Here is a 21,152-nt window from a genome sequence, read left to right as displayed (position 1 = left end):
GCCGGCATATACCAGAAGCTATGGTTTTTAATTTACATTTTTTTCAATTTAGTATTGTAATTTTTAAAAAGTCATTGATAGCTAGTGAAAAGTAAATTTGCTGGTCCAAAAATAAACGTCAAATTTCTTATATTACAGCAAATTAACACAATGAGGTTTTCCATAAGGTACTGACCATTTTCGTCGACTACCGCTTGATTAACAAGACACTATTCCAAGATTCTGTCACAATAGCCTTTAATAGGTGAATCTCACACTGTTTATTCGCAAAAAAGCAAAACTGAACCTGTCAACAACAAAAACATAGCTATTCCTCATAACTGACGAAGCTTCTTCAAATGAGAAATGGTTAACAATTCAGGCAGAAATGTATCGCCAATTTTGGGTGAATCCTGTAACCCACAGTATTTTTAAAAGTGAACGACTGCAATGGAAACATACAAAAGGATTTTCTCCTGATGTCTCATCTGAGAAATATGAAAATAATTCGCAGCAAATAGTGTATCACGTTTCTGTACCACCTCCATTTAGAGTGAAGTAGCGAACTTGTCCATCATAATAATCTTTTCATGTGTTAAAGGTAGATCATAAATATATATAATTTATGTTAACCTTAATGAGTAGTCTCAAGTAGTTCATAAAGTAATGACTATCATGTTTTTATGACGCTTTTATCCACAGATACGCAGGCACTAAATTTGTTATTTCTAATGGAATAATGCTGCATTCTTGCTGTGGAATAAAACACTTTTCTAACTCTGAAGCTGTCAACACACTGAAGACTTACACAGTCTTGCCAGATATTTGTCAAAGTCAGTATCAATGATGAATTGAAAAATATGGGTAGTAAGAAGATTCACTCTCTATTTGTGTATAGGGATAGGAACAGAATAGCTCATACGATATTTGCTGCACTTATTCGTATGTCTAATACAACCGGGATGTAGAAAGAAAATCCTTCGGTAAGTTTCAGCCCCAGCTGTTCATTATTAAAGAAACAAGTTACAGAGTGAAATTACAACAGAACTGGAAATTTATTTTCATCTGACTTCTTAAACTTTTTAGCCAAAAATAACCACTGATGGCTGGAGGACGTTAACGAGTTACCCAAAATAAGTATGACCATTACCGAAATTTTGGGCATTTTACCATGAAGATGACTTATGAAACTATAAGTAAAGTGAATTTAATTTTTTTAACGATTACTTCTGTAAAATTGTTCGAGAAAGATTGCAGGGTGTGCGCTTATGTTCTGTCCGTGCAGCACAGTCAACCGGCCCGCCGAAAGCGGGCAGAGAATGTCTTGCTCATGAGTTCGCCAGCAGCCGCGAGACAGCGTCGAGACTGGAATAGAAGGGAGAACCGATAGAGGTGCTCAGGGTACCCTCCGCCACACACCGTCAGGTGGCTTGCGGAGTATGGATGTAGATGTAGATGTAGATTCAGCGCCGCCACCTGGCTGCCACTCTATGCTGAATCATTAGACAACAAGGGGTTATTTATCGTGGTGGGTCAAGCCGCCTGGCGCTGGACCACCCTGCACGGGTAGTCGCTTTCAATTTATGCGTCCTATGAATGTACACTACTGGCCATTAAAATTGCTACACCAAGAAGAAATGCAGATGATAAACGGGTATTAATTGGACAAATATATTATACTAGAACTGACGTGTGGTTACATTTTCACGCAATTTGGTTGAATAGATCCTGAGAAATCAGTACTGAGAACAAGCACCTCTGGCCGTAATAACGGCGTTGATAAGCCTGGGCATTGAGTCAAACAGAGCTTGGATGGTGTTTACAGGTACATGCTGCCCATGCAGCTTCAACACGATACCACAGTTCATCAGGACTAGTGACTGGCGTATTGTGATGAGCCAGTTGCTCGGCCACCAGGGACCAGACGTTTTCAGTTGGTGAGAGATCTGGAGAATGTGCTGGCCAGGACAGTAGTCGAACATTTTCTGTATCCAGAAAGGCCCGTACAGGACCTGCAACGTGTGGTCGTGCATTATCCTCCTGAAATGTAGGGTTTTGCAGGTTCAAAATGGCTCTGAGCACTATGGGACTCAACTAATGTGGTCATTAGTCCCCTAGAACTTAGAACTACTTAAACCTAACTAACCTAAGGACATCACACACATCCATGCAGGATTGGAACCTGCGACCGTAGCAGGATGCGACCATCATGATGCTGTTAACAGAACCTGGATTCATCCGAAAAAAAATGACATTTTACTATCCGTGTACCCAGGTTCGTCGTTGAGTACACCATAGCAGGCGCTCCTGTCTGTGATGCAGCGTCAAGGGTAATCGCAGATACGGTCTGACCTGATAGTCCGTGCTGCTGCAAACGTCGTCGAACTGTTAGTGCAGATGGTTGTTGTCTTGCAAACCTCCCCATTTGTTGACTCAGGGATCGAGACGTGGTTGCAGAATCTTTTACAGCTATGCGGATGAGATGCCCGTCATCTCGACTGCTAGTAATACGAGCCCATTGGGATCCAGCACGACGTTCCGTATTGCCCTCCTGAACGCACCGATTCCATATTCTGCCAACAGTCATTGGATCTTAACCAACGCGAGCAGCAGTGTCGCGATACGATATACCGCAATCGCGATAGGCTACAAAGTCGGAAACGTGATGTCACGCGTTTTTCCTCCTTACACGAGGCATCCCAACAACGTTTCACCAGGCAACGCCGGTCAACTGCTATTTGTGTATGAGAAATCGTTTGGAAACTTTCTCCATGTCAGCACGTAGAAGGTGTCGCCGCCGGCGCCAACCTGTGTCAATGCTCTGAAACGCTAATCATTTGCATATCACAGCATCTTCTTCCTGTAGGTTAAATTCCGCGTCTGTAGCACGTCATCGTCGTGGTGTAGCAATTTTAATGGCCAGTGGTGTACTTATGTCCCCGAACTGAGACGAGATGTTGTTTTTATTGCACGTTGGTACAGTAACGGTCTCTTGTGACAGAGCCCCTGTTGACTGTGTGTGCAGGCTTCATCGTGGTGGCGGCCTGCGTGATGACGTTCGAGGCGCGGGACAGCGCGGCCAAGGTGGTTCCGGCGCGGCTCAAGGTGACGGGGTCGGCGCGCGCGGGCGGGCAGTCGCCGCAGCCGGGCGCGCATGCGCACCAGGCGTCGCTGGCCGCCGGCAAGCAGGGCAGCTACCGGTCGGACGCGGGCAGCGCGCGCCGCAGCGCCAGCTGCCAGACCCGCTGGGACAACCACCTCGGCCTCTTCCGCGCCATGCAGCTCAGCAACGGCGCCGTCGACTCCGGCACGGCGGTGAGCCGACTCACTCCTCTCATACCGCTACCGTCCCTCAGCCTAACTACTGCGCCTCCCACCTTGAAACCGTCCTCAACACGGGACGTGTTTATCATGAAGCGCGCCAACCGTGGTTTATATCGCGGTTGGTGCGCGCTCAGAATCGAGCCGGTGCATCACACGGAACGTGATTTTCGACACAGCGGCAACTGTCGGCTGCACCTGGCTCGCAAATCACACACTTTTGTTTTTTTACGCAAATGGACGGGCGCAAAGCTGCTACATTATCTCTGTTCAAAGTCTCTTTCGTTTCTTGTCCTGTTGTTCTGTCTGTTATATACGTAAATAAAAAATTCAATGTCCATGAACATATGGAACAAAAAGGCAATTTCCATGTCCTCTCAATAAGGTCATTTGATTTTAAAAGTTCCACTACAAAAAAACTGTGAAATATAAATTTACAGTCATCATCCACGTAAGATGAAAATTACTTCAGCGTTCCCATTTTGAGTAAAGCCCTAAGCTCATTGTTACTAGGTTACTGCTTTGACTCAATAGCAGAATTTCCAGAATATGTGAAATAGAAGACTTTAAACAACAACGTGCAAAATAACCTGTTGTACCTATTGCAACCAGTGCAAGCTCTCTTGCACATACAGCCGAGGATAACATATGTACTGCAATATCACTGTTACATTTTCTCTGTACTTCATTTAAGAGTGTGTGTGTGTGTGTGTGTGTGTGTGTGTGTGTGTGTGTGTATGCGCGCGCGCGCCTTTGATCGTGACCGGACCAAACATCTCACAAAATAAGCGTCAAACGAAAAAACTACGAAGGACGAAACTCATCTAGCTTGAAGGGGGAAACCAGACGGTGCTACGGTTGGCCCGCTAGATGGCGCTGCCACCGCTCAAACGGATATCAACTGCGTTTTTTTTTAGAAATAGGAACCCCCATTTTATTACATATTCGTGTAGTACGTAAAGAAATATGAATGTTTTAGTTGGAACACATTTTTCGCTTTGTGACAGACGGCGTTGTAACAATCATAAACATATGGCTCACAATTTTAGACGAACAGTTGGTAACAGGTAGGTTTTTTAAATTAAACTACAGAACGTAGGCACGTTTGAACATTTTATTTCGGTTGTTCCAATGTGATACACGTACCTATGTGAACTTATCATTTCTGAGAACGCATGCTGTAACAGCGTGATTACCTGTAAATACCACATTAATGCAATAAATGCTCAAAGTGATGTCCGTCAACCTCAATGCATTTGGCAATACGTGTAACAACATTCCTCTCAACAGCGACTACTTCGCCATCCGTAATATTCGCACATGCATTGACAATGCGTTGACGCATGTTGTCAGGCGTTGTCGGTGGATCACGATAGCAAATATCCTTCAACTTTCCCCACAGAAATAAACCCGGGGACGTCACATCCGTTGAACGTGCGGGCCATGGTATGGTGCTTCGATTACCAATCCACCTGTCATGAAATATGCTATTCAGTACCGCTTCAACCGCACGCGAGCTATGTGCCGGATATCCATCATGTTGGAAGTACATCGCCATTCTGTCATGCAGTGAAACATCTTGTAGTAACATCGATAGAACATTACGTAGGAAATCAGCATACATTCCACCATTTAGATTGCCATGGATAAAGTGGGGGACAATTATCCTTCCTCCCATAATGCCGCACCATACATTAACCCGCCAAGGTCGCTGATGTTCCACTTGTCACAGCCATCGTGCATTTTCTGTTGCCCAATAGTGGATATTATGCCGGTTTACGTTAGCGCTGTTAGTGAATGACGCTTCGTCGCTAAATAGAACGCGTGCACAAAATTTTTCATCGTCCCGTAATTTGTCTTGTGCCCAGTGGCAGAACTGTACACGACGTTCAAAGTCGTTACCATGCAATTCCTGGTGCATATAAATATGGTATGGGTGCAATCGATGTTGATGTAGCATTCTCAACACCTACGTTTTTGAGATTCCCGATTCTCGCGCAATTTGTCTGCTACTGATGTGCGGATCAGCCACGACAGCAGCTAAAACACGCACTTGGGCATCATCATTTGTTGCAGATCATGGTTGATGTTTCACATGTGGCTAACACTTCCTGTTTCCTTAAATAACGTAACTATGCGGTGAACGATCCGGTCACTTGTATGAGTCGTCCAGGATACCGAGCAGCATACATGGCACATGCCCTTAGGCATTTTCTTAACAATAGCCATACATCAACACGATATCGACCTTTTCCGCAATTGGTAAACGGTCCATTTTAACACGGGTAAATTATCAGGAAGTAAATACCGTCCGCACTGGCGGAATGTTACGTGACACCAGGTACTTATACGTTTTTGACCATTACAGCGCCATCTATCACAAAACGAAAAAAGTGGTCCAACTAAAACATTCATATTTCTTTACTTACTACACGAATATGTAATAAAAAATGGGAGTTCCTATTTAAAAAAAAAACGCAGTTGATATCTGTTTGACCCAAGGCAGCGCCATCTAGCGGGCCAACCATAGCGCCATCTGGTTTCCCCCTTCAAGCTAGGCGAGTTTCGTTCTTTGTAGTTTTTTCGTTTGATGCTTATTTCGTGAGATACACTCCTGAAAATGGAAAAAAGAACACATTGACACCGGTGTGTCAGACCCACCATACTTGCTCCGGACACTGCGAGAGGGCTGTACAAGCAATCATCACACGCACGGCACAGCGGACACACCAGGAACCGCGGTGTTGGCCGTCGAATGGCGCTAGCTGCGCAGCATTTGTGCACCGCCGCCGTCAGTGTCAGCCAGTTTGCCGTGGCATACGGAGCTCCATCGCAGTCTTTAACGTAGCATGCCGCGACAGCGTGGACGTGAACCGTATGTGCAGTTGACGGACTTTGAGCGAGGGCGTCTAGTGGGCATGCGGGAAGCCGGGTGGACGTACCGCCGAATTGCTCAACACGTGGGGCGTGAGGTCTCCACAGTACATCGATGTTGTCGCCAGTGGTCGGCGGAAGGTGCACTTGCCCGTCGACCTGGGACCGGACCGCAGCGACACACGGATGCACGCCAAGACCGTAGGATCCTACGCAGTGCCGTAGGGGACCGCACCGCCACTTCCCAGCAAATTAGGGACACTGTTGCTCCTGGGGTATCGGCGAGGACCATTCGCAACCGTCTCCATGAAGCTGGGCTACGGTCCCGCACACCGTTAGGCCGTCTTCCGCTCACGCCCCAACATCGTGCAGCCCGCCTCCAGTGGTGTCGCGACAGGCGTGAATGGAGGGACGAATGGAGACGTATCGTCTTCAGCGATGAGAGTCGCTTCTGCCTTGGTGCCAATGATGGTCGTATGCGTGTTTGGCGCCGTGCAGGTGAGCGCCACAATCAGGACTGCATACGACCGAGGCACACAGGGCCAACACCCGGCATCATGGTTTGGGGAGCGATCTCCTACACTGGCCGTACACCTCTGGTGATCGTCGAAGGGACACTGAATAGTGCATGGTACATCCAAACCGTCATCGAACCCATCGTTCTACCATTCCTAGACCGGCAAGGGAACTTGCTGTTCCAACAGGACAATGCACGTCCGCATGTATCCCGTGCCACCCAACGTGCTCTAGAAGGTGTAAGTCAACTACCCTGGCCAGCAAGATCTCCGGATCTGTCCCACATTGAGCATGTTTGGGACTGGATGAAGAGTCGTCTCACGCTGTCTGCACGTCCAGCACGAACGCTCGTCCAACTGAGGCGCCAGGTGGAAATGGCATGGCAAGCCGTTCCACAGGACTACATCCAGCATCTCTACGATCGTCTCCATGGGAGAATAGCAGCCTGCATTGCTGCGAAATGTGGATATACACTGTACTAGTGCCGACATTGTGCATGCTCTGTTGCCTGTGTCTATGTGCCTGTGGTTCTGTCAGTGTGGTCAGTGTGATCATGTGATGTATCTGACCCCAGGAATGTGTCAATAAAGTTTCCCCTTCCTGGGACAATGAATTCACGGTGTTCTTATTTCAATTTCCAGGAGTGTATATGGGCTCGGTCACTATCAATGGACCACCCTGTATTTGTGCACACAGGTATAAGAAGTGTAATATTTATTATGTATGCCATAATTTAGAAAGTTTTTTATGAGTAAATAAATACTGAATTGCGATCAAATCAAGAACTAACGTAGAAACTACCCCCTAATCCGTTGCTCTATATTCCCATGAGTGTTCACAAAATCGAATGCACGCACTCCTGAAAGTGAACAGTATTACATTTACGTAAAACCGAATACTACAGAATATATTTCTATTAAACTGATACGAAAGCCCTAGATCGTTTTCTAAAACGCTAAAGAGAATGCAAAAAATCTGTTGATATAGAAAACGCGGACCTACCACATCTGACTTCGTAACGCCACGCCCCACTACACTAGATTTTCATAATTTCCTGTCATTATTTCCTAAAGGCTTTAATAGCCGATATATTGTACACGGATAATTAAAACACTCTTTTCAAGAACCATGCGCCGTTGAGAAATGTTCAATGTGCCATTGCATTGAAACAGCGTACTTCCGCAATATGCAAATTTTACGACAGGGTGGCCACGAATTCGGCTGACGAGCCGTGCCCTTTCCTAGGTGCCGTAGTGCTAAATCGGACAGTACATTTCTCCACGGCCACGCCACGCTGCCTGAACATGAAGACGGGTACACGGCGAACGCGCTGCATTTAAATGGCAATGTGCTCTTACTGCGTACGACTTGGTTTCATATTTCACATCTGCCAACAATATAGACCACAAACAAAACAAGTTTTCGGTATTACTTAATTTCTGAAGACATAACGTAATTTTTACCTGGTACAAACTTTCGGCATACAGGCAGACGGAGACAGTTTCACAGATTTTCGCACTCAGGTTGTCATATAATAGTGACTTATTTCGTTTCGTAATTGAAAAAAAAGCCTATCACACACACACACACACACACACACACACACACACACACACACACAAATGATGATCAAATATTTTATCTCGTTGCAAACTCAATATCAAGACACATAAACTGACCCTGAAGACGGCGTCCTGGACAGTTTTAACGTAAGGCCGGAGTGGCCGAAAATTGCCGAACAATCAGTTTAATAAGCCACAGCTGCAAAATACTAACGCGAATTTTTTACAGACGAATGGAAAAACTACTAGAAGCCGACCTTGGGGAAGATCAGTTTGGATTCCGTAGAAATATTGAAACACGTGACGCAATACTGACCTTACGACTTATCTTAGAAGAAAGATTAAGGAAGGGCAAACCTACGTTTCTAGCATTTGTAGACTTAGAGAAAGATTTTGACAATGTTGACTGGAATACTCTCTTTCAAATTCTAAAGGTGGCCGGGGTAACATACAGGGCGCGAAAGGCTATTTACAATTTGTACAGAAATCAGATGGAACTTATAACAGTCGAGGAACATGAAACGGAAGCAGCGGTTGGGAAGAGAGTGAGACAGGGTTGTAGCCTCTCCCCAATGTTATTCAATCTGTATACTGAGCAAACAGTTAAGGAAACAAAAGAAAAATTCGGTGTAGGAATTAAAATCCATGGAGAAGAAATAGAAACTTTGAGGTTCGCCGATGACATCGTAATTCTGTCAGAGACAGCAAAGGACTTGGAAGAGCAGTTGAACGGAATGGATAGTGTCTTGAAAGGAGGATATAAGATGAACATCAACAAAAGCAAAACGAGGATAATGGAAGGTAGTCGAATTAAGTCGGGTGATGGTGAGGGAATTAGATTAGGAAATGAGACACTTAAAGTAGTAAAGGAGTTTTGCTATTTGGGGAGCAAAATAACTGATGATGGTCGAAGTAGAGAGGATATAAAATGTAGACTGTCAATAGCAAGGAAAGCGTTTCTGAAGAAGAGAAATTTGTTAACATCGAGCATAGATTTAAGTGTCAGGCAGTCGTTTCTGAAAGTATTTGTATGGAGTGTAGCCATATATGGGAGCGAAACGTGGACGATAAATAGTTTAGACAAGAAGAGAATCACGTACATCTGCACATGCAAAGCGGCGTTTTCAACTGAGACGACAAACGGTCTCGACGCAGATGTAACATTGGCAGTATAATTGTAACTAAATAAATAGATTAAGAAAACTCGGAACCACAAAATCCATTTCTATACTAGGAATGAGCTCAGCCAGAATAGGTTAGCTTCCGATTTTAGCAGACGACGGCGCAGTGCTGTCTGCGCATGCGCAGTGTGTAGCAAAGTCAGAAATTTAGAACTCCGCGCTCGGCAGAATCTGTAAGTAACTGATATTGCGCCACGGACACGTTCGCGAAGCGGTGGGCTACTGATTTACACAGGGGCACGGAAGTCGCACGCTCTTCCGAGTAGTCGATTTCAGCCAGAAAGTCGTATAAAACTGGCTTTAGGTGCGGCAGCCCACGCAGGGTGTGGAGTATGGGGGTGCGTAACGTCGCTGCATCCCACACAGGAATGGAAATCGCACGGCGGTAGCCGCAGTGCTGTGGGCCTACGGTTGCAAGGTGTACGACTCTAGCCGGCTATGTTCGGCTTTTTGCAGTCGTGTCCGGCCACATACAGTGATTTTTTTCCACCGTGTACAAACTCTAGGAGTTGATCGATGAGAGGACTGTGTTGTTGTGGTCTTCAGTCCAGAGACTGGTTTGATGCAGCTCTCCATGCTACTCTATCCTGTGCAAGCGTCTTCATCTCCGAATAACCCTATTGCAACCTACATCCTTCTGAATCTCCTTGCTGTATTCATCTCCTGGTCTCCCTGTATGATTTGTACCCTCCATGCTTCTCTCCAATACTGAATTGGTGATTACTTGGTACCTCAAACGTGTCCTACCAACCGATCCCTTCTTCGAGTCATGTTGTGTCACAAATTCCTCTTCTCCCCAACGCTATTCAGTACCTCTTCATTAGTTACGTGATCTGCCCATGATGACAGGATATGGATCAAAAAGGTCCAATCAACTTGTGTCCGGAAATGCATGGTTTCCATGCTAGAGACCATTTATTCCATCATACATCGTTACAGAGACCGCGGTCTAATGCGCGCTGTACCAGGTAGCCACAGTTACACTATGTATCGTTTCCTCCTAGAGGGTGGTACTGGTCCTCATACGTCATATTCTAGCGGCCTCTCCTGCCACAGTGATTTTTTTCCACCGTGTACAAACTCTAGGAGTTGATCGATGAGAGGACTGTGTTGTTGTGGTCTTCAATCCAGAGACTGGTTTGATGCAGCTCTCCATGCTACTCTATCCTGTGCAAGCGTCTTCATCTCCGAATAACCCTATTGCAACCTACATCCTTCTGAATCTCCTTGCTGTATTCATCTCCTGGTCTCCCTGTATGATTTGTACCCTCCATGCTTCTCTCCAATACTGAATTGGTGATTACTTGGTACCTCAAACGTGTCCTACCAACCGATCCCTTCTTCGAGTCATGTTGTGTCACAAATTCCTCTTCTCCCCAACGCTATTCAGTACCTCTTCATTAGTTACGTGATCTGCCCATGATGACAGGATATGGATCAAAAAGGTCCAATCAACTTGTGTCCGGAAATGCATGGTTTCCATGCTAGAGACCATTTATTCCATCATACATCGTTACAGAGACCGCGGTCTAATGCGCGCTGTACCAGGTAGCCACAGTTACACTATGTATCGTTTCCTCCTAGAGGGTGGTACTGGTCCTCATACGTCATATTCTAGCGGCCTCTCCTGCCACAGTGATTTTTTTCCACCGTGTACAAACTCTAGGAGTTGATCGATGAGAGGACTGTGTTGTTGTGGTCTTCAATCCAGAGACTGGTTTGATGCAGCTCTCCATGCTACTCTATCCTGTGCAAGCGTCTTCATCTCCGAATAACCCTATTGCAACCTACATCCTTCTGAATCTCCTTGCTGTATTCATCTCCTGGTCTCCCTGTATGATTTGTACCCTCCATGCTTCTCTCCAATACTGAATTGGTGATTACTTGGTACCTCAAACGTGTCCTACCAACCGATCCCTTCTTCGAGTCATGTTGTGCCACAAATTCCTCTTCTCCCCAACTCTATTCAGTACCTCTTCATTAGTTACGTGATCTGCCCATGGTGAGAGGATAAGGATCAAAAAAGGTCCAATGAACTTGTGTCCGGAAATGCATGGTTTCCATGCTAGAAACCATTTATTCAATCATACATCCTTACAGAGACCGCGGTCTAATGGATTCACTTCTCTTGCTGACTCAGCTTGTAGTGGTCCGCCCCCGGTAGCTGTTTGCTGAACGCGACAGAATGTCAATCCTAAGGGCCCGGGTTCGATTCCCGGCTGGGTCGGAGATTTTCTCCGCTCAGGGACTAGGTGGTGTGTTGTCCTAACCATCATCATGTCATCTCCATCGACGCACAAGTCGCCGAAGTGACGTCAAATCGAAAGACTTGCACCCGGCAAGCGGTCTACCCGACGGGAGGCCCTAGTCACACGACATTTACATTTACCTTACCTTGTAGTGGATGCGATACAGCGTTGTACACAGCGGTTCCGTGACATGGTGTTTACTTACGGAAGGGCAAATGGCAGCGGGCGATGGGCAGCAAGATTGTATCAGGATACCTATACCCTCCGTCAAGAACCACAGCATTCAGTGTGTGGAAGTGTTTCGCCTTTTGTCTGAGACAGGGTCGTTTCAGAAATCAGGGGATACCAGACCTCGAGGAAAATGTGATTAATACAGTGGAAGGCGACCATGAAGTTGGCCCGCCAGTACAGGATAAGCCAGACGAACGTGTGGAACATTCTCCATGACAGTTGTCACTATACTCATCACTTACAGCATTTGCAGGGCATGCTAGCGACAGACTTTCCACACGGGAAACAGTTTTGCCACTTGCTTTTCCACCAGGCAACCACGATTACAGGATTTGTGTCGCCCATCCTATTCACAGATGAGGCCACCTTAACGTGGAGTGATATCTTCAACTTTCATAACACTTGTAAGAGGTCCATAATTAAAGAATTTGTTGCTAGCGCAATCGAGCTGATGTAATTTCGATGGATTGCTCACGCGCTGCCTGCGATATGTAAGATAGAAGAGAATCTGAGACCAAAGAGTAGTATTGACTGCAGTAGGAACTGTGTGTCAGTAGGAGTAAGTTGTTGCTAGCGAGCAGTCGTGTCTGGTGTATCGTGTTGGCTGGGCCGGTCGTGTGTAGCGATGGCGGAGCCTGAGCGTTGTAGGATAAGGTAAAAACAGCCTCGCGCATATGTAGTATTGTTACATCAAGTCCCAAGTAAATGTTGTAAAAAAAATCTGTTAATAATCATCTTTCTCATAAAAAGTAACTTTTGACATTTATCTCAATTTAAAGAATTCACTAATTTCTCCAATCCTTGGCAATCCCGATTATTGAAAAGAAAAGTCAGTTCTTTCCTTTTTTATAAGACAAATCTATCGGCCAGCATTGCACTTAGCTGCGCCAGGAAAATTTCTTATAGGAGCAGATATATACGCGTTATCCGGCGATCTAATTAAGGTAAGATTTTTCAGTTTATTCAGAATGATGTATCAGGGCCATGACGAAGCATTGCTGACGTCCAAAATTTACCAGGTTAACTTGACTGTCAATTATTGAAAGGTTATAGGTTTGTCACATTGTATTATATTTTCACTGTTGGGTAGTTACGCTAAATGAGAGTATTATTCATATTATTTTATTTTGTGGGGAGGTTACACTATTTTATTTTGTGGGGAGGTTACACACTCATTTGTGGGATAGTATTCAGAACCCCCATGGTATGGTGACAGCGAATGATGAGCATAGGTGCACCCGGAATTGGTGGTTCGGGATAACTGGCGACCGTATTTTGGGACCAATCTCCCTTACACGTCGCCTAACATACCGGCACTATCGGCGTTTCTTGCTGGTGACTTCGCCTCCCCTGCTGGAAGAAGTGCCATTCATGATTCGAAGGGTTTTGTGGCTGCTACACGTTGGTGCTCCAGCCCACTTCACCTTCCGGACTCATCTAAATCGTGTCTTCCCTGGTCGGTGGATCGGACAAGCGGGTGCATTTACGTGACTTGGTCGTTTACCACATCTCAACTCGTGTGATTTCTGATTATGGAACCATCTCAAAAGTATCGTGTATGCAGAGCCCATTCCAGATGTGGAGACGCTGGAGCAGCGTATTCATACTGCATTTGACACTGTTCGGATGCAGCCTGGCCGATGTGAACGTCTGAGACAGAACACGCTACGGTACGTACACGCATGCGTTGAGGCACAAACAAACCATTTTCAACACGTACTGTAACTGTGACTGCGTGCTACAGCGCATATTAGATCGCACTCTCTGTAACCATGTATGACTGAATAAATGGAAACCATACATTTTCGGATATAAGTTCATCAGATCTTCTTTTGTTCCGTATCCTCTCATCGATCAGTCCCTAGAGTTTGTACGTGAGGGAAAAACCACCATTTATATAAAAGTCAATCCTGTATGGTATTTGTCAGGCTTTATATGATGAAGTGGAGAACGCACAACTAAGGCTCCTTCCAGGCTAATGACGTAAGCCCAAAAAATAAGAATAAGGAGAAATAACAAGGTATACCTTAAGAGTGTGTAGATATACCCACCATACCAATGCTATTCTTATGCCTGTGTCCCATGACTTCTTCGTAGGCCGAAGGAGCCTAGCAATCCGTGTCAAAACCACGCTACGCGCAGGGCGAGAGGGGCGAAATGGAATTAAATGTGATGTGAAAGTCGATGGCAGCATGTCATGACCTCACACAAATGCAGGATGCTTTTCTATTGGTACCCCTGGGATTTGCAGTAGGATCATAGAGGCTAGCACGAGTGGGATGGTTGTAGGAATCTGGAACATTCTATAATAATTAGTAATGGAATATTTTATTTAATAACTTTTACTCAACTTTATCCTCCTATTGTACTCCAGGAACATAACTGATAACAACTGTCCTTCTTGAATACAAATGACTCATTAACAAACATTAACTGGATTATACCACAAGCAGAATGACACAATTCTGGTATTACGTGCGTAATACATGCGCGAACTAGAGGCTGCGAACCTAGCGAGCTGAAGTCTGCTCTGTCTTTGTTCACGACCTGTAGCTGACTCGGCCGGTGCGATCTGCAAGTCTCTGTCCGTGCCATACGGCGGCGCTGCAAGCACCGAGTTAAGAGAGGTTGCAAGTGCTGGACCGCTCTCGATTATCGCAGCATGGTGTCTAACGTTGACACTACAAAATGTGCCCAACATCCGACGCCAGTCCACGCCCCTTCACCCCCCACCACCATCGGGACGCTTAGTGGAGGACTTTTAATTTTGACATAAGGTTGTCGTCGATAGAAGAGAGAACAATGAAGAAGACTGAGCTCTTAGTTCCTAACTTACAGGTAGTTGCCGGCCGGAGTGGCCGTGCGGTTCTGGGCGCTACAGTCTGGAGCCGAGCGACCGCTACGGTCGCAGGTTCAAATCCTGCCTCGGGCATGGATGTGTGTGATGTCGTTAGGTTGGATAGGTTTAATTAGTTCTAAGTTCTGATGACCTCAGGAGTTAAGTCGCATAGTGCTCAGAGCCATTTGAACCATTTTGAACAGGTAATTGCCGAACTATAAGGCTGTTTACTGATTTTCTTATTAGTTTAAGCGCGTTAAGGTTGATTCCACCAAAACTGATGTAACTGATTATCAATAAACGACAGAAAATTTCCCCCTGACTCTGTTTCCATTTAAAATACGATTAAATAGTTCAGTTTTTAGTGTAATACGTCGGGCTAAATTCAGTGATAGAAAAAGTCACAACACCAAAAAATAACTAAGGTAGAGTAATGAAATTTGGGAACTGCATTTGACAAGGTAACATATATAAATAATCGACATTGCAAGATCACAGGGTGATGTACGAGGTGCATTCAAGTTCTAAGGCCTCTGACTTTTTTTTTCTAATTAACTACTCACCTGAAATCGATGAAACTGGCGTTACTTCTCAACGTAATCGCCCTGCAGACGCACACATTTTTCACAACGCTGTCACCATGATTCCATGGCAGCGGCGAAGGCTCCTTTAGGAGTCTGTTTTGACCACTGGAAAATCACCGAGGCAATAGCAGCACAGCTGGTGAATGTGCGGCCACGGAGAGTGTCTTTCATTGTTGGAAAAAGCCAAAAGTCACTAGGAGCCAGGTCATGTGAGTAGGGGGCATGAGGAATCACTTCAAAGTTGTTATCACGAAGAAACTGTTGCGTAACGTTAGCTCGATGTGCGGGTGCATTGTCTTGGTGAAACAGCACACGCACAGCCCTTCCCGGACGTTTTTGTTGCAGTGCAGGAAGGAATTTGTTCTTCAAAACATTTTCGTAGGATGCACCTGTTCCCGTAGTGCCCTTTGGAACGCAATGGGTAAGGATTACACCCTCGCTGTCCCAAAACATGGACACCATCATTTTTTCAGCACTGGAGGTTACCCGAAATTTTTTTGGTGGCGGTGAATCTGTGTGCTTCCATTGAGCTGACTGGCGCGTCTCATCCATTGTCACAACCGACGAAAAGAAAGACGCATTCATGCTATCGTTGCGCGTCAACATTGCTTGGCAACATGCCACACGGGCAGCCATGTGGTCGTCCGTCACCATTTGTGTCACCCACCTGGATGAAACTTTTCGCATTTTCAGGTCGTCATGCAGGATTGTGTGCACAGAACCCACAGAAATGCCAACTCTGGAGGCGATCTGTTCAACAGTCATTCGGCGATCCCCCAAAACAATTCTCTCCACTTTCTCGATCATGTCGTCAGACCGGCTTATGCGAGCCCGAGGTTGTTTCTGTTTGTTCTCACACGATGTTCTGCCTTCATTAAACTGTCGCACCCACAAACACACTTTCGACACATCCATAACTCCATCACCACATGTCTCCTTCAGCTGTCGATGAATTTCAATTGGTTTCACACCACGCAAGTTCAGAAAACACGCTGTTCAAGTAAGGAAAACGTCGCCATTTTAAGTATTTAAAACAGTTCTCATTCTCGCCGCTGGCGGTAAAATTCCATCTGCCGTACGGTGCTGCCATCTCTGGGACGTACTGACAATGAACGCGGCCTCATTTTAAAACAATGCGCATATTTCTATCTCTTTCCAGTCCGCAGAAATAAAATCGGAGGCCTTATAACTTGAATGCACCTCGTAAATGTGGGTTAAGGGGACCACACGGTGGTTCAGGACGAAAAAAATCGATTTTCGGTTTTCATCATATTTCGATAGATTAAGGTTTTATTTAAGTACTTTGAAAAGGATTTTTGCAGAAAGATATTTTTTTTTCGAGCATTTTAAGAATTTAAAGTGCATTTCCCTACCATGTGTATTTATGTGCCACGGCCACTTTTCTGTCACCCACTGTCAACCCACCCACTATCAACTCTAAGCCATATGGAGATGCAATTATTAGCAAAATAGAATGTGTAGGCCATGTTCAAAAACGTTCGGGAACAAGGCTGAGGAAACTAACTATTGATATTAGAGGAAAAAAATTAGAAGATGGAAAATTGTGGACAAGACAGGGTCGATTAACTAAAACTGAATTAGAAAACTTGCAGGTATACTATGGGCAGGCAATTAGGAGAAATAAAGAAAATCTGGAGGCAATGAAGAGAGATGTTTGGGCCATATTCTTCCATTAGTCTTCTACTGGTGTTAAGCCATGTCATGGATTGTGTCCATCTGGAGAAAATTCGTGGTGAAAATACAGTAGGACTCAGGCAACTGGAGAATCTTATTCTCACCAGCATTCTCTTCGTGCTGCTGTTGTTACAGCAATTAAACCAATTTTCAGAGACTTGGCTCATCCTGACCTTCTAAGGAAATGTCTGCATGGGCAGACGCAAAACCCAAATGAGTGTTTGAATAGCATAATTTGGAACCGCCTTCCTAAAACAGTATTTGTAGGCACACATACAATGAAACTAGGAGTTCATGCTGCTGTTATTACATTCCGTTGCAGTAATATTGGAAAGCGTTGGGTACTGAAAAAGCTGGGAATTAATCCTGGTGAAAATATGGTCACCGGGCTGCAACATTGCGATAAAATGAGGATAGTCGACGCTGACTGGTCTGCGTCTAATATGGCCAAGAAAGCAAGACAAACATCCAGGAAGGTGAAAAAGAAGCTGGAAGACCTGCTAGAGGCCAAAGAAGGGCCATCATATGCAGCAGGACAGTTTTAATTAGCTGTAACAAATTTCAAAAGTTTTTTCTTTAAAGTCAGTTTCCCGCAAATTAAAATTTTCAGTACATATGCCCCATTCTATCAGAAACTATCATAAATAAATGAATGAAATTTTCAGAGACTCTGCATAACATAAAAAGCCACCTCTGGTTCTACATTCATTAATATTCCCCCTTTAGGAAGCTCACAAAAAATATTTTCTGCAGAAATAACTTAATATTTTTTGTTAATAAATTATAAAACTATTTCTTAAAAACTATAAAATGGACATAGTAGATTTTAGTACAGTTGACTCTATTAGCATCATGTAACATACGGTACAAGTATTAAGGTCCTGCATCAAATAGTTATTTTTTTTCAGAAATGGGTCGAATACTTGCCTAAATTCAAATGGGTTAGATAGGCAGGGTGTGGTCCCCTTAAGCCATTGCAAATGTGAAATGCTTGTACATTAATAACCGCTGTCAGCGCCAGAATGTTGAATGCGAGCATGCAAACGTGCATGCGTTCTGTTGTACAGGTGCCGGTTGTGAGTTGGCGGGATGGAGTTCCATGCCTGTTGCACTTGGTCGGGCAACACAGGGTGGGTTAATGCTGATTGTGGAATACGCTCGAGGTGTCGTGCGATATGTGTGCTCGACTGGAGACGAATCTTGTGATCGAGTGGGCCAAGGCAACATGTCGGCGGTCTGTAAAGCAAGTTGGGTTACAACAGTGGCGTGAGGGCAGGCGCTATCCTGTTGAAAAACATGCCCTGGAATACTGTTCATAAATGGTTGCACAACAGGTCAAGTCACCAGACTGACGTACAAATTTGCAGTCTGGGTGCGTTGGATAACAATAAGAGTGTTCCTGCTGTCATACGAAATCGCACCCCAGACCATATCTCCAGTCGGCCGGGGTGGCCGAGCGGTTCTAGGTGCTACAGTCGGGAACCGCGCGACCGCTACGGTCGTAGGTTCGAATCCTGCCTAGGGAAAGGATGTGTGTGATGTCCTTAGGTTAGTTAGGTTTAAGTACTTCTAAGTTCCAGGGGACATGACCTCAGATGTTAAGTCCCATAGTGCTCAGAGCCATTTGAACCATGTGTGGGCCAGTGTGTCTAGCACGCAGAGAGCTTGGTTGCAGGTCCTCAAGTAGCCTCCTCCTAACCAGCCCACGGCCGCCACTGGCACCGTGGCAGAACCACATTTCATCAGAAAACATAACAGATCTCCACTCTGCCGTCCAATGAGCTCTTGCTTGACACCACTGAAATCGCAAATGGTGGTGGATTGGGGTCAGTGGAATGCATACTACAGGGTGTCTGGTTCGCAACTGTCCTTGAAGTAACCGATTTGTAATAGATCATTGTGTCACTGTCATGCCAACTGCTGCTCAAATTGCTGCTGCAGATGCAGTACGATGCACCAGATCCATACGCCGAACACGATGTTTTTCGTCCTCGGTAGTTCCAAATGGCCATCCGGTCTTCTTGCTACCGTACATTCTGGTGACCACCGCTATCACGTTCAGTGGCTACATTCCTGCTAAGTCTTTCTGCAATATCGCAGAAGGAACACTCAGCTTCTCCTAATCCTACTACACGATTTCGTTCGGACTCAGTGAGGTGTTGATAATGTCGTCTTTTTCGCCTTAAAGGCATTCTTGACAAACACAATTCACCACGTCCAGTCTCAAAGGTAATCAACAGTCACGATCGTTATACTGTGTATTTAAGACAAGCCTGGTTTGCATTCTCATAGACGCATTACTAGCGCCACTGTTATGCGACTAGCCCGAAATTTCTCTTGGATAGCCCACAGTTCGTAGTCTTGCGATTACCGTCTCTGCCTGTACATCAGGGGCCCCTCGGTTCGAATCCCGGTCGGATCGAGGATGATACCCGCTCGGGGACTGTGTTGTGTTGTCCTCATCAGCATTTCATCATCACGGACACGCATTGGGCCTCCCGGCCAATAATGTCATACCATGACTTAATTTCATCGACTGGGTAGTTCATACATATTCGGCAAGCAGGGCCGTACTGAAGGCGCAGCGAGACAGGCCTTTGCCAAGAGCAGAGGTACAGGATGGGCGCAAAAACTGACCGGAAGAAAAGAAGAAATTAAGACTGTTTAAGATTTAACCTCGGAAAGTACTGGAATTCTCTCAGTCACTTGCTTTCGAGAAGAAGCCTAGCCCTCAGCCCGCCACTGTAAACGTACCCCTGTTGTCGCGTTTATTTCGTCCATTTTGCAACATAAAGAAATGACTGCTACCGAACAGACGTCCATAGCTAACGGGGGTTATGCAGCAGCAGTTTTTTTTTTAATCTTATGGGACTTAACTGCTATGGTCATCAGTCCCTAAGCTTACACGCTACTTAACCTAAATTGTCCTAAGGACAAACACACACACCCATGCCCGAGGGAGGACTCGAACCTCCGCCGGGACCAGCCGCACAGTCCATGACTGCAACGCCTGAGACCGCTCGGTAATCCCGCGCGGCGCAGCAGCAGTGCAGCGGTTCACAAAGCTACCGCCTGCTCAGTCCGCTCACGCTCACCAATACAGGTTGTTGTCAATTCGCTCACACTAAGTTCTATGAGGAGCCTGGCGCAGGAGCCTTCCGAAGACACGATTTTTGCTTAGTTCTGTCAGCTGAGGACTTGAACGAGATTTGACGGTGGAGGAATCAAGCGGAAAAGGCGGAGCGGATATCTATATCTAAATTAACTTGAATCTCCAGCCGTCTATTTGCTGCTCCGAAGTTTCATCTCTCGCGTGAGTAAGAAAATTAGTCCAGAATGAGCCTTCTATCACTGATTAATAATGTTACGATAGTCGTTAGCCATTGTGCCTATAGACAGCCACAATGCATTAGTTTGTCAGTAAATGGCAAAAAAAAAAGGTTCAAATGGCTCTGAGCACTATGGGAGTTAACTTCTGAAGTCATCAATCCCCTAGAACTTAGAACTACTTTAACCTAACTAACCTAAGGACAACAGACACATCCATGCCCGAGGCAGGATTCGAACCTGCGACCGTGGCGGTCGCGCGGTTCCAGACTGCAGCGCCTAGAACCGCTTGGCCACTCTGGCCGGCCAGTAAAGGGCAGTTGTGCTAATTATTCTATATTATGCCAAAAGAAGCAAGATGTAATATGTGAACTGCAGGCAAATGTGGGAATTTCTCAAAACTCGTCGCTGATCACAATTCTGTGAATAAATATGCGTATTGCATTTGGACAAAAGAAATCGCTAATTCTCTTAAATCCCGACTCGCCCTGTAACTCAGCGTATTATTAATAATGGAACTCGGAAAGTAATACATAGCAAATGCCATGCCAAGCCATATTTTTGTTGTTTCTGTCCTCGTAATCTTGGGCCCACAGGTTTCAAATATAAGGCATTCTCTACGTCCTTTATTAAACGTTCAGTGCTAGTTTTCTCTGTATCTGGAGGACACATCCTGTAAGTCACTGCTACGTACCAACGTAGAAAAGGAGACGTAACACTGCCTGCCATCTCCTCGGCACTGGACTTCCAGAACAGACTGCCGTCCGTTGGTGGTATTATGATCTGCCACCTCT

The 21,152-nt window shown here is 45.4% G+C and overlaps 1 protein-coding gene across 1 annotated transcript in view; it reads left to right on the top strand.

Annotated features, from left to right (window-relative positions):
* The window catches only part of LOC126354685 (uncharacterized), a 1,729,166-nt gene that overhangs the window by 1,588,475 nt on the left and 119,539 nt on the right, over positions 1 to 21,152 (top strand). Inside the window, exon 4 of the mRNA XM_050004488.1 lies at positions 3,005 to 3,294. Within this exon, the coding sequence (XP_049860445.1) occupies positions 3,005 to 3,294 (290 nt within the window). The remainder of the gene's footprint in view (positions 1 to 3,004; positions 3,295 to 21,152) is intronic.

This window comes from Schistocerca gregaria, chromosome 3 (genome assembly GCF_023897955.1).
Source record: "Schistocerca gregaria isolate iqSchGreg1 chromosome 3, iqSchGreg1.2, whole genome shotgun sequence".
Taxonomy (NCBI): Eukaryota; Metazoa; Arthropoda; class Insecta; order Orthoptera; family Acrididae; genus Schistocerca; species Schistocerca gregaria.
The sequence above is the reverse complement of the archived record's forward strand: the minus strand, read 5'-3'. Positions and strand labels throughout refer to the sequence as shown.